Here is a 13,446-nt window from a genome sequence, read left to right as displayed (position 1 = left end):
TAAAAAAACGATACAACAGGATTCCTAAGACCTTTTCGGGGGGAGACGTTTTGTGGATACGGCCCCAACACTCCTACTCTAAGACATGTCGTGAATCCGGACCCAGGACTGTATCAAATCAAACAAATACAAAAAGTGAAGTACTACTGTGTCTTTTGTGATTCTACAGAAAACATCTAAGCATATCAGAATAAAAAAGGGATATTAGTGTTCTTTTGTTTTACTTGATGTGTTTTATTCTGTTAGACAGTGTTTCTGTGGCAGGTGATTGATGACATGAGTAACGCTCTGGGCACGGGCAGCTAAAACCCTTTTTGGTGGTCATAAACAATGGGGTTCAATGAGATACAGACAATAGGATGGATGAAACGATCCACACGATCAAACCAATCCAACAACATGGGAATCCTAGTTACAGCCTGGCGGTATGTCCTTGAAGATTTGATATGCAGACTGAAGGTGAAAAATCAACCTGTGCAGATGTAAATAGTTGGAAAGTAGAAACATATCCAAGTATTGTACTGAAGTAGAATTATTGTCCTATTACTGAACCACTAGGCTAGTCTGTTAGTTAGTCGGCCTGACACCTGAAGTACTGTATGTGGATGGCTGCACCTCTACTCCCGCTCAGCAATGGCCACCAGGTGAGTGTCGATCTCTGTCTCAGAGAGTGTCCTGTGAGAGGAAAGAAGAGAAGATGAGAGTGGATGTTAGAAACCAGGGTTGGGGAGACAGAAAGAGAGTTTCCTTGTTTAAATCCTTGAACATTACCATATGAGCATATAAAAAACACAGTGATGACAAAATGCAGTTACTGTGATAGTATAGTACCTGAACTTGGGGCTTTCCTTAGTGACCACACCCACTTCAATTTCACTGGGCTTGAAGTCCATGGACAGAATAGAAGAGAGACAGGAGATGGCCAACTATAGGAGGAGAGAGGGAAAGAAACAGAGAGAGTAGAGAGACAGATTGAATACAGTACAGGCTTTCACTTTTCGCCAGATGTTTCCATGAGTATCCAGGTGTATCCATCCGCCTACCTCCACAGTCATCTCATATGACAGCTCCGGCCTCTTCTTCAGTTTCTTCTCCAGGTAGCTGTTAGCCTCTGTCTGCTTGGCCCCCACGCTGGTGGCCCTGAAGCCACAGAAGTAGCCTGCCGGGTCACACTTATACAGCATGGGACCCAGCTGGGGGTCCATGGCCACCAAGATCATACCTGGAGACATTGGGAGGAGAAGGATATGGGTCTGAGTCCTCTGTGTGGGAGTTGGGACTCACCTACTGCACATAGATTTTTTCAATCACTTTGGTACCATTTTCACAACGCAAAACACTCAAATCTAAACAGATCATCAAAATGGCTCATGTTTAAAAACTCTCAGCACATCTTCAGTTGACTGGGTGCAACAAATAAATTCAGTCTTTTGTTCACTGCACCAAATCACTCTTTCAATTTGGATACATATTCTATCTACTGAACAGAAATATAAATGCAACATGTAAAGTGTTGATCCCATGTTTCATGAGCTGAAATAAAAGATCCCAGAAATGTTCCATAAGCACAAAAAGCTTATTTTGCTCAATTTTTGTGAACACATTTGTTTACATCACTGTTAGTGAGCATTTCTCCTTTGCCAAGATAATCCATCCACCTGACAGGTGTGGCATATCAAGAAGCTGATTAAACAGCATGGTCATTACATAGGTCCACCTTGTGCTGGGGACAATAAAAGACCACTAATATGTGCAGTTTTTTCACAAAACACAATGCCACAGATGGCTGAAGTTTTTAGGGAGCTTGCAATTGACATGCCAACTGCAGGAATGTCCACCAGAGCTGTTGCTAGAGAAGTGAATGTTCATTTCTTATCCATAAGCTGCCTCCAACTGTCACAGTCGTCGGAATAATTATCGGACCAAACTGCAGCGCGATATGGTTTCCACATAATATTTATTTGAAAACGCACGAAACAACAAAGAAAGAATGAAACAAACAACTTACCGTGAGTACAGAGGTGCTACGTGCACTAACTCAAAACAATATCCATAAAACACAGGTGGAAAAAATGCTACTTAAATATGATCCCCAATTAGAGACAATGATAGCCAGCTGGGAATCATAACAAACACCAACATAGAAAAACTAAACTAGAACCCCACTGTCATGTTCTGACGATAGTTCTGTTATTTTATCTTTGTTTTAGTATGGTCAGGGCGTGAGTTGGGTGGGCAGTCTATGTTTGTTTTTCTATGTTGGTTTTTGAGTTCGACCTAGTATGGTTCTCAATCAGAGGCAGCTGTCAATTGTTGCCCATGATTGAGAATCATACTTAGGTAACCTGGGTTTCAGTTTTGGGTTGTGGGTGTTTGTCTTCCGTGTCAGTGTTTGTCACCACACGGGACTGTTTCGTTCATTGTTTTGTATTTCGTAGTGTTCAGTTTATGTTTTAAAATAAACATTATGGACACTTACCACGCTGCGTTTTGGTCCTCCGATCCTTCTCGCTTCTCCTCCTCAGAAGAGGAGGACGAGATCCCTTACAGAAACACCCACCACAAAAGGACCAAGCAGCGTGGTAACGGGCAGCAGCAGCGATCGCAGGACTCATGGACTTGGGAGGAGATTCTGGACGGCAAGGGACCATGGGCACAGGCTGGAGGCCCGAGAGGCAGCCCCAAAAATGTCTTAAGAGGGGCCACATAGGGAGTGTGGCGAAGGCAGGTAGGAGACCTGCGCCAACTTCCCGTGCTTACCGGAGAGAGAGAGGGACCGGGCAGGCACCTTGTTATGCCGTGAGGCGCACGGTGTCCCCGGTGCGTGTGCATAGCCCGGTGCGGTACATCCCAGCGCCTCGTATCGGCCGGGCTAAAGTGGGCATCGAGCCAGGTGCCATGAAGCCGGGTCAGTGCATCTGGTCTCCAATGCGTCTCCTCGGGCCGGTGTACATGGCACCAGCCTTACGCATGGTATCCCCGGTTCGCCAGCACAGCTCAGTGCGGGCTATTCCACCTCGCCCGGCTACGGGGAGCATTCAACCAGGTACGGTTGGGCAGGCTCGGTGCTCAAGAGCTCCAGTGCGCCTTCACGGTCCGGTCTGTCCGGTGCCACCTCCACGTACCAGCCCTCCGGTGGCAGCCCCCCGCACTAGGCTGTCTCTCTGTCTTTTCCCTACAGGTGCTCCCGCCTGTCCAGCGCTGACAGAGTCTCCCGTCTGTCCTGAGTTGCCAGAGTCTCCCGTCTGTCCTGAGTTGCCGGAATCTCCCGTCTGTCCTGAGTTGCCGGAATCTCCCGTCTGTCCTGAGTTGCCGGAATCTCCCGTCTGTCCTGAGTTGCCGGAATCTCCCGTCTGTCCGTCGCTGCCGGAGTCTCCCGCCTGTCCGTCGCTGCCGGAGTCTCCCGCCTGTCCGTCGCTAGAAAACCCCCCAGTCACGCCCTGACCTACTCTACCATAGAAAATAAGGGCTCTCTATGGTCAGGACGTGACACCAACGTAGTTTTAGGAAATTTGGCAGTACATCCAACCGTCTCACAACCGCAGACCACGTGTATGGCGTCATGTGGGCGTGTGGTTTGCTGATGTCAATGTTATGAACAGAGTGCCCCATGCTGGCAGTGGGGTTATGGTATGGGCAGACATAAGCTACGGACAAGAACACAATTGCATTTTATCAATGGGAATTTGAATGCAAAGATATACCGTGATGAGATCCTGAAGCCTATTGTCGTGCCTTTTATCTGCCGCCATCACCTCATGTTTCAGCATGATAATGCACAGCCGCATGATGCAGGGATCTGTACACAATTCCTGGAAGCTGAAAATGTCCCAGTTCTTCCATGGCCTGCATACTCACCAGACATGTCACCCATTGGGAATGTTTGGGTACTGACTGGTTTTCTGATCCACGCCCCTACATTTATTTTTAAGGTATCTGTGACCAACAGATGCATATCTGTATTCCCAGTCATATGAAATTCATAGATTAGGGCCTAATGAATTTATTTCAATTGACTGATTTCCTTATATGAACTGTAACTCAATAAAATGTTGATATTTTTGTGTTTATATTTTTGTTCAGTATAAGTATCTGTGTTTCAAAATGCAATATTCACTTGACTTTTAATATGATTTTCTTGTCATCTGTTAACAATACAATTAACTATTACTTAATCAGACTGCTGAAAACGGATAACTACTGAACCAATGTAGTGCCTAGTTAATGTACAGTGCATTCGGGAAAATATTCAGACCCCTTCCCTTTTTCCATGTTTTGTTACGGGAGGTGACCAAGAGAAGAGATGGTCCCTCTGACAGAGCTCCAGAGTTCCTCTGTGGAGATGAGAGAAACTTCCAGAAGGACAACCATCTCTGCAGCACTCCACCAATCAGGCCTTTATGGTAGAGTGGGCAGACGGAAGCCACTCCTCAGTAAAAGGCACATGACTGCCAGCTTGGAGTTTGCCAAAAGGCACCTAAAGGACTCTCAGACCATGAGAAACAAGATTCTCTGGTCTGATAAAACCAAGATTGAACTCTTTGGCCTGAATGCTAAGCATCACATCTGGAGGAAACCTGGCACCATCCCTATGGTAAAGCATGGTTGTGGCAACATCATGCTGTGGGGATGTTTTTCAGCGGCATGGACTAGGAGACTAGTCAGGATCGAGGGAAAGATGAATGGAGCAAAGTACAGAGAGATCCTTAATGAAAACCTGCTCCAGAGCACTCGGGACCTCAGACTAGGGGAGAAGGTTCACCTTCCAAAAGGACAACAACCCAAAGCACACAGCCAGGACAACGCAGGAGTGGCTTTGGGACAAGTCTCTGAATGTCCTTGAGTGGCCCAGCCAGAGCCCGGACTTGAACCCGATTGAACATCTCTGAAAAGACCTGAAAATAGCTGTGCAGCGACGCTCTCCATCCAACCTGACAGAGATTGAGAGGATCTGCAGAGAAGAATGGGAGAAACTCCCCAATACAGGTGTCCCAAACTTGTAGTGTCATACCCAAGAAGACTCAAGGCTGTAACCGCTGCCAAAGTTGCTTCAACAAAGTACTGAGTAAACTGTCTGAATACTTATGTAAATTTTATATTTCTGTTTTTCTGTTAATACATTTGCAAAAATGTCCAAAAAACTGTTTTCTCTTTGTCATTATGGGGTATTGTGTGTTGATTGATGAGGGGAAAAAAATAATGTAATCAATTTCAGAATAAGGCTGTAACGTAACAAAATGTGGAAAAAGTCAACTGCTGATCACCGTAAAACTATATCATTTGTATGTATAAATGTATGAATTGGACATCAATTTGATGTTGTAAGGTAAAACCGAATCACATATGGATGTGTCTGTAAATACTACATCATCATTCTCCATCAGTGTGCATTAATAGGACAGAGTGGAAAGCATCACTCTATTGTACTACCGCCTGGAATTATAGTGTAGTATATACTGCACTGCTGAAATACCTGGGTTGTATATTTAAACAATAAGGCCTGAGGAGATGGGGTATATGGCCAATATACCCCATGTTCTTAGGCACGACGCAACGCAGAGTGCCTGGATACAGTCCTTAGCCGGGGTATATTGGCAATATACCACAAATCCCAGAGGTGCCTTATTGCTATTATAAACTTGTTACCAACGTAATTAGACCAGTAAATAGTACTTTTTCTTATGTCATACCCATGGTATACGGTCTATACCACGGCTTTCAGCCAATCAGCATTCAGGGCTTGAACCACATGGTTTATCTTCTGTCTTCAAGAGAGCGAGAGTTGCACCCCTTCTGAAAAAACCTACACTCGATCCCTCCGATGTCAACAACTACAGACCAGTATCCCTTCTTTCTTTTCTCTCCAAAACTCTTGAACGTGCCGTCCTTGGCCAGCTCTCCCGCTATCTCTCTCAGAATGACCTTCTTGATCCAAATCAGTCTGGTTTCAAGACTAGTCATTCAACTGAGACTGCTCTTCTCTGTATCACGGAGGCCCTCCGCACTGCTAAAGCTAACTCTCTCTCCTCTGCTCTCATCCTTCTAGACCTATCGGCTGCCTTCGATACTGTGAACCATCAGATCCTCCTCTCCATCCTCTCCGAGTTGGGCATCTCCGGCGCGGCCCACGCTTGGATTGCGTCCTACCTGACAGGTCGCTCCTACCAGGTGGCGTGGCGAGAATCTGTCTCCTCACCACGCGCTCTCACCACTGGCGTCCCCCAGGGCTCTGTTCTAGGCCCTCTCCTATTCTCGCTATACACCAAGTCACTTGGCTCTGTCATAACCTCACATGGTCTCTCCTATCATTGCTATGCAGACGACACACAATTAATCTTCTCCTTTCCCCCTTCGCATCTCTGCATGTCTGGCAGACATATCAGTGTGGATGACGGATCACCACCTCAAGCTGAACCTCGGCAAGACGGAGCTGCTCTTCCTCCCGGGGAAGGACTGCCCGTTCCATGATCTCGCCATCACGGTTGACAACTCCATTGTGTCCTCCTCCCAGAGCGCTAAGAACCTTGGCGTGATCCTGGACAACACCCTGTCGTTCTCAACTAACATCATGGCGGTGGCCCGTTCTTGTAGGTTCATGCTCTACAACATCCGCAGAGTACGACCCTGCCTCACACAGGAAGCAGCGCAGGTCCTAATCCAGGCACTTGTCATCTCCCGTCTGGATTACTGCAACTCGCTGTTGGCTGGGCTCCCTGCCTGTGCCATTAAACCCCTACAACTCATCCAGGTGGTGAGGGTAGGCAACAACATCTCCTCCCCGCTGATCCTCAACACGGGGGCCCCACAAGGGTGCGTTCTGAGCCCTCTCCTGTACTCCCTGTTCACCCACGACTGCGTGGCCATGCACGCCTCCAACTCAATCATCAAGTTTGCGGACGACACAACAGTGGTAGGCTTGATTACCAACAACGACGAGACGGCCTACAGGGAGGAGGTGAGGGCCCTCGGAGTGTGGTGTCAGGAAAATAACCTCACACTCAACGTCAACAAAACTAAGGAGATGATTGTGGACTTCAGGAAACAGCAGAGGGAACACCCCCCTATCCACATCGATGGATCAGTAGTGGAGAGGGTAGCAAGTTTTAAGTTCCTCGGCATACACATCACAGACAAACTGAATTGGTCCACTCACACTGACAGCGTCGTGAAGAAGGCGCAGCAGCGCCTCTTCAACCTCAGGAGGCTGAAGAAATTCGGCTTGTCACCAAAAGCACTCACAAACTTCTACAGATGCACAATCGAGAGCATCCTGGCGGGCTGTATCACCGCCTGGTACGGCAACTGCTCCGCCCTCAACCGTAAGGCTCTCCAGAGGGTAGTGAGGTCTGCACAACGCATCACCGGGGCAAACTACCTGCCCTCCAGGACACCTACACCACCCGATGTTACAGGAAGGCCATAAAGATCATCAAGGACATCAACCACCCGAACCACTGCCTGTTCACCCCGCTATCATCCAGAAGGCGAGGTCAGTACAGGTGCATCAAAGCTGGGACCGAGAGACTGAAAAACAGCTTCTATCTCAAGGCCATCAGACTGTTAAACAGCCACCACTAACATTGAGTGGCTGCTGCCAACACACTGTCATTGACCCAACTCCAGCCAATTTAATAATGGGAATTGATGGGAAATGATGTAAATATATCACTAGCCACTTTAAACAATGCTACCTTATATAATGTTACTTACCCTACATTATTCATCTCATATGCATATGTATATACTGTACTCTAGATCATCGACTGCATTCTTATGTCACTAGCCACTTTAACTATGCCACTTTGTTTACTTTGTCTACATACTCATCTCATATGTATATACTGTACTCGATACCATCTACTGTATGCTGCTCTGTACCATCACTCATTCATATATCCTTATGTACATATTCCTTATCCCCTTACACTGTGTATAAGACAGTAGTTTTGGAATTGTTAGTTAGATTACTTGTTGGTTATCACTGCATTGTCGGAACTAGAAGCACAAGCATTTCGCTACACTCGCATTAACATCTGCTAACCATGTGTATGTGACAAATACAATTTGCTTTGATTTGATTTGATTTGAACGCCACAGCCCGTCTGGTGTTCAACCTTCCCAAGTTCTCTCACGTCACCCCGCTCCTCCGCTCTCTCCACTGGCTTCCAGTTGAAGCTCGCATCCGCTACAAGACCATGGTGCTTGCCTACGGAGCTGTGAGGGGAACGGCACCTCAGTACCTCCAGGCTCTGATCAGGCCCTACACCCAAACAAGGGCACTGCGTTCATCCACCTCTGGCCTGCTCGCCTCCCTACCACTGAGGAAGTACAGTTCCCGCGCAGCCCAGTCAAAACTGTTCGCTGCTCTGGCCCCCAATGGTGGAACAAACTCCCTCACGACGCCAGGACAGCGGAGTCAATCACCACCTTTCGGAGACACCTGAAACCCCACCTCTTTCAGGAATACCTAGGATAGGATAAAGTAATCCTTCTCACCCCCCCCCACCCCTTAAAAGATTTAGATGCACTATTGTAAAGTGGCTGTTCCACTGGATGTCTTAAGGTGAACGCACCAATTTGTAAGTCGCTCTGGATAAGAGCGTCTGCTAAATGACTTAAATGTAAATGTATGTAAATGTTTATAAAACAATACATTTAAAACAATATATATAAAATAACAATTTTATAGATACACTGTAAGATGATGAATTTCAAGCAGAGAGACAGGCGATACTGTAGCAGTTGACAAGTCACGTAGAAAAGGTGATCTTGTAGAATGTTGCATGGGGAACAAATGGCTTACAACACTGCTATGTTTTTACAGTAGCCAACTGCTTTACAATTCCCCAATTTCTTATTTATTTGTCCTACGTATGTACTGTAAAAAGATAATGGAGCCGTAAGACTGAGATATTTCTCAACATGCTCACAACCTGCCATTGGATACAAATGATAAAATAATTGGGCATGTTAAGTTATAGTCAAATACTGTATAGAAAATTATATTTACCATCTACTACTCTTTCTATTGAGCACTTCAAAAATAACATTTTTGAAATGTGTAACTTGTATTCTTTGCTTTTGGATGAAATGGTAGTTAAAATGACTAAATGGTGAGCCTATCATTACCTGATGTATTGGTGACTAAACTAAACGTTCTCCGGGTATTTCACGTAACACGTTGATTTTGCATGAATGACTCAGGGGTGAAAGATGTGTGAAACCCCAATGAAAGCACAATGAGAGTTTCTAAACATAAGATAGGGGGCATTACAAGTGTTATCAGTTTAGAGTTATGTAAATATACCACTTACATTTGAAAAATGTGGCAAGGTGATTAAAAAAAAACGTTATTACTGGGAAATCAGGGAGAGGAAAAAAGGGTGTATAGAGGTATTGAAAGAAAGGAGATATACAGTCGGCCGGAGAAGGAACCAGGGGACTAATGGTAAGGGGGAGAGGGAGTGAATCAATGGAGAGGAAGAGGACAGAGAGACATAGTGACAGGAGGACAGGGGTACACCACTCACAGCATCCCAAAGGTCTCATCTCAGCGTTCTGTGTGTAGACCTGGGAGATGTCCGCCATTCTCCGACACAACATGTCTGCTGTGATGTCATAGCCAAACTTGTACTTCCATTCGGCGGCCTCCACTCGTGCCCTGTGGACCTGGGATCGACTGTCCGCTGAGGGGGAGAGGAAGAGAGAGTAAATGGATGCGTGTGTGTGTCAGTGGAGGCTCCTCAGAGGAGAAAGGGGAGGACCATCCTTCTCAGTGAATTTCATAAAATTAAAAATAATAAAACATTTAAATAAAACTACACTAAATATATTCACGTTACCAAATCATTTATTAAAACACACTGTTTTGCTGCAATGACGGTCTACAGTAGCCTCAACAGCACTCTGTATGGTAGCATGGTATAGCCGGAGGACAGCTAGCTTCCGTCCTCCTCTGGGTACATAGACTTCAATACAAAACCTAGGAGGCTCATGGGTCTCACCCCCTTCCATAGACTTACACAGTAATTATGACATCTTCCGGAGGACGTTCTCCAACCTATCAGAGCTCTTGCAGCATGGACTGACATGTTGTCCACCCAATCAAAGGATCAGATAATTAATCTAGTACTGAAAGCATAAGCTACAGTTAGCTAGCACTGCAGTGCATAAATTGTGGTGAGTAGTTGACTTAAAGAGAGAGAAAGACAATAGTTTTAACAAATTAATTTCTCCAAAAATTAAGGAGATGGGGCCTCCCAGGTGGCGCAGTGGTTAAGGGCGCTGTACTGCAGCGCCAGCTGTGCCACCACAGACCCTGGGTTTGCGCCCAGGCTCTGTCGTAACCGGCCGCGACCGGGAGGTCCATGGGGCGACGCACAATTGGCCTAGCGTTGTCCGGGTTAGGGAGGGTTTGTCCGGTAGGGAAATCCTTGTCTCATCGCACACCAGCGACTCCTGTGGCGGGCCGGGCGCAGTGCGCTAACCAAGGTTGCCAGGTGCACGGTGTTTCCTCCGACACATTGGTGCGGCTGGCTTCCGGGTTGGATGCGCGCTGTGTTAAGAAGCAGTGCGGCTTGGTTGGGTTGTGTATCGGAGGACGCATGACTTTCAACCTTCGTCTCTCCCGAGCCCGTACGGGAGTTGTGGCGATGAGACAAGATAGTAGCTACTAAACAATTGGATACCATGAAATTGGGGAGAAAAAGGGGTAAAATAAAAAAATAAAAAAATAAAAATTAAGGAGAAGCAAGAGAGAGATTGTCATTTTTTTTCACTTTCAGTTTCACTTAATTATCTAGCAAATGCAGCTAGCTAGTTTAGCCTACTCAAATACCCTGCTCAAAAAGACAGATGCTATGTTAGCTAGCTAGCTATGACTATCCACCACAACACTGGAACTCTTCCAAGTCAAGGTAAGCTTTTGGTTTAACTAATTTATTGCCACCAGGCTTCCGGTGTAAGTACTAAACTGCTAACTAACTATACACTATAAAGTTACTGCGTGATTGTAGCGGGTTTACTAACACGTTCGTTCTATTAGCTATGTTGACTTTGATGTTACTTTAGCTAATACGGTAACAACGATGTAGGCTGTGTGTAGCAGTTATGGTACAGTTTGGCTTGGAAAGGTTATTTCGCCTGATCACATACAGCTGATGTATTGTGCATTGAAGTCCACAAACGAAGGGAAGAGGTGAGAGGAGGACAGCGCATAGATGCGAGCAGGAATACAACGTGGCTGCTATGAATGTCAACTATGCGTGACCAGAGATGTATTCATTCCACCAATTCTGTTGAAAAACGCTTCTTAAATTAAAGCAAACGGAACGAAACAGGGATAAACATACCTGAATTTGACCAATAGAAACTTGTTTGCAATTGTTGGACTAACGATTACACCCTAGATCAGCAGTATTAAATGTGTCACTGTCTGTCCGTGTGTCACTGTCTGTCACCAACATTTTCTCTCGACCTGTGTTGTAATCTTTCATTCATAGGCTAGGTTGTAGCAACCTCTTAATGGGTATAGGGATCATTTGAGTATCATGTAGTAGCCTAACCCTATCGATGTTACATTGAAGTGGGTGAATGGAATATGAATGACAGTCATCCAATATGCTGTAATAGAAATAAGGCCATGCTCATAAAAACAAATACAAATGTCCCCCCTCATCTTAAACGCCACTGACCACCACTGGTGTGTATGTGTGTGTGTGTGTGTGTGTGTGTGTGTGTGTCTGTGTGTGTGTGTGTGTGTGTGTGCGTGTGCGTGTGTGCGTGTGTGTGTGTGCGTGTGCGTGTGTGCGTGTGTGCGTGTGTCTGTGTGTGTGTGTGTGTGTGTGTGCGTGTGTGTGTGTGTGTGTGTCTGTGTGTGTGTGTGTGTGTGTGTGCGTGTGTGTGTGTGTGTGTGTGAGATGTGAGATGCCATTATACACACCATTGTGTCCTGTCATCACACATCCAATGCGTGGGGTAAGTGGGTACATGTTGGTCAGAGTGGCAGAATCCAGCAGCTTGTCCTGTATTATAATGACAGGGTCACATATATACATATAGTAGATGATACCTCATTGTTGTTAGGAATATTGGGTTGGTGCCACAATATAATATTTCGATTGGACAAGCTTTAACAAATCAGTGGCGTGTGCCCAGTCAGCAGAAATGCTCGAGACACCACTCTGTCATGCTTCACTGTTCATGACTGACTCTTTCTCTAACGCCAGATATCAACATTCTTTTTCTAATTTGGATGAAGTCAAAGACAACTAAGACAGAAGTTCCTGGTACGTGGAGATGGAGCTAAATACAGATTATGAATATGTTACCGGCACTTTCTTCTGTGTGACCACCACAGCACAGTCTGTCCCCCGCACGCCCAGTGATGTCAACCCACCCTGCGCGATGGCTTTGAAGGCATACTCTGAGGGACAACACACGAGAACATGAGATTATACTTCTTAAATAAAGGCTAACTTTTAAAAGCTGCATGGGGTAAACATGGGGTAAACACTATAGGTCTAAAGGTGCTCATGGGAAAGTCCCAAACATTGGTAGATCGCTTTATTGGCGGACATATTATACCACAGAGAAGTAACACATATTTAAAACATTTGTATGTTTATAATCACAATATGGTTATAATCACAATACACTACATGTTTGTCCTATGGGGATGCTCACCGTCACATACAGCTACAGCGCTGTAATATTCACTGCGCGACTATCTTAGATGATTTTAGATGGTATAGAACGATACATATACAGATGCTAGACTAGCCTAGGTCGTCCCCTGCACGAAACAAAACTGGAGAAATTAAACAAAATATCTCACCGACTTGATAGAGGCGGCCCTCTGGAGAAAAAATCGTAATGTGTCGGTCAAATCCAGCATTCGAACCACGGGACATTGCTTTGCGTCAAATGATGCACACCTACAGTGAACTTTCGGCGAGTTACCTGTTACCTTTTCTGCAGTATCCTAATAGCCTTATAGGACTATATTCACCGTTGTTGTCTGTTGCAGTAAAACAAGAAGAACAGTCTACAATAGAGAGCAGACGATGATAAAGGTGTTTGTTAAGCTTCCCGGTGGAGTTTTACTTTCTCTTTCTTTTTTCAATGAACCATGAGAAGACTGGCACATGTGTGTTGTGAACAACAATAGCGTGAGCAACAAAAGTGGAATCTAGTTTCAAAATAAAAGTTTCGAATTTAAACTAAAGCAAGCAGATAAAAATAGTGGAATCATGCCAAAATTGGACTATAATGCTAAACAAGGTTGGAATGTTGCTATACAAATTCAACAAAATATCATAATTAGTTAATTTGATGCAAAATAATTGATTGAAGTTGCACTGTGGATATATTCGACTTCAGAATTGCATTGGGGAATACTTACATTGGAATGTATAGGCTTACCTATTGATCTTGTGTCCATGAAAT

The 13,446-nt window shown here is 45.3% G+C and overlaps 1 protein-coding gene across 1 annotated transcript; it reads right to left on the bottom strand.

The window, feature by feature from the left end:
- Window positions 1-208: 208 nt before the first annotated feature.
- Window positions 209-13,134, bottom strand: LOC115141642 (proteasome subunit alpha type-6-like). Its single transcript, XM_029680694.2, has 7 exons — window positions 12,836-13,134; window positions 12,330-12,424; window positions 11,942-12,023; window positions 9,531-9,686; window positions 1,044-1,222; window positions 832-926; window positions 209-675 (listed from the first exon to the last, which is right to left on the bottom strand). The coding sequence occupies exons 1-7, from the start codon at window positions 12,909-12,911 to the stop codon at window positions 618-620; spliced, it is 741 nt and encodes a 246-aa protein (XP_029536554.1). The 5' UTR covers window positions 12,912-13,134; the 3' UTR covers window positions 209-617.
- Between the last annotated feature and the right edge of the window lie 312 nt (window positions 13,135-13,446).

This window comes from Oncorhynchus nerka, linkage group LG14, assembly GCF_034236695.1.
Source record: "Oncorhynchus nerka isolate Pitt River linkage group LG14, Oner_Uvic_2.0, whole genome shotgun sequence".
In the NCBI taxonomy this organism is placed as follows: Eukaryota; Metazoa; Chordata; class Actinopteri; order Salmoniformes; family Salmonidae; genus Oncorhynchus; species Oncorhynchus nerka.
Note: the sequence above shows the minus strand (reverse complement) of the source record. Positions and strands in the feature narration are given on the sequence as shown.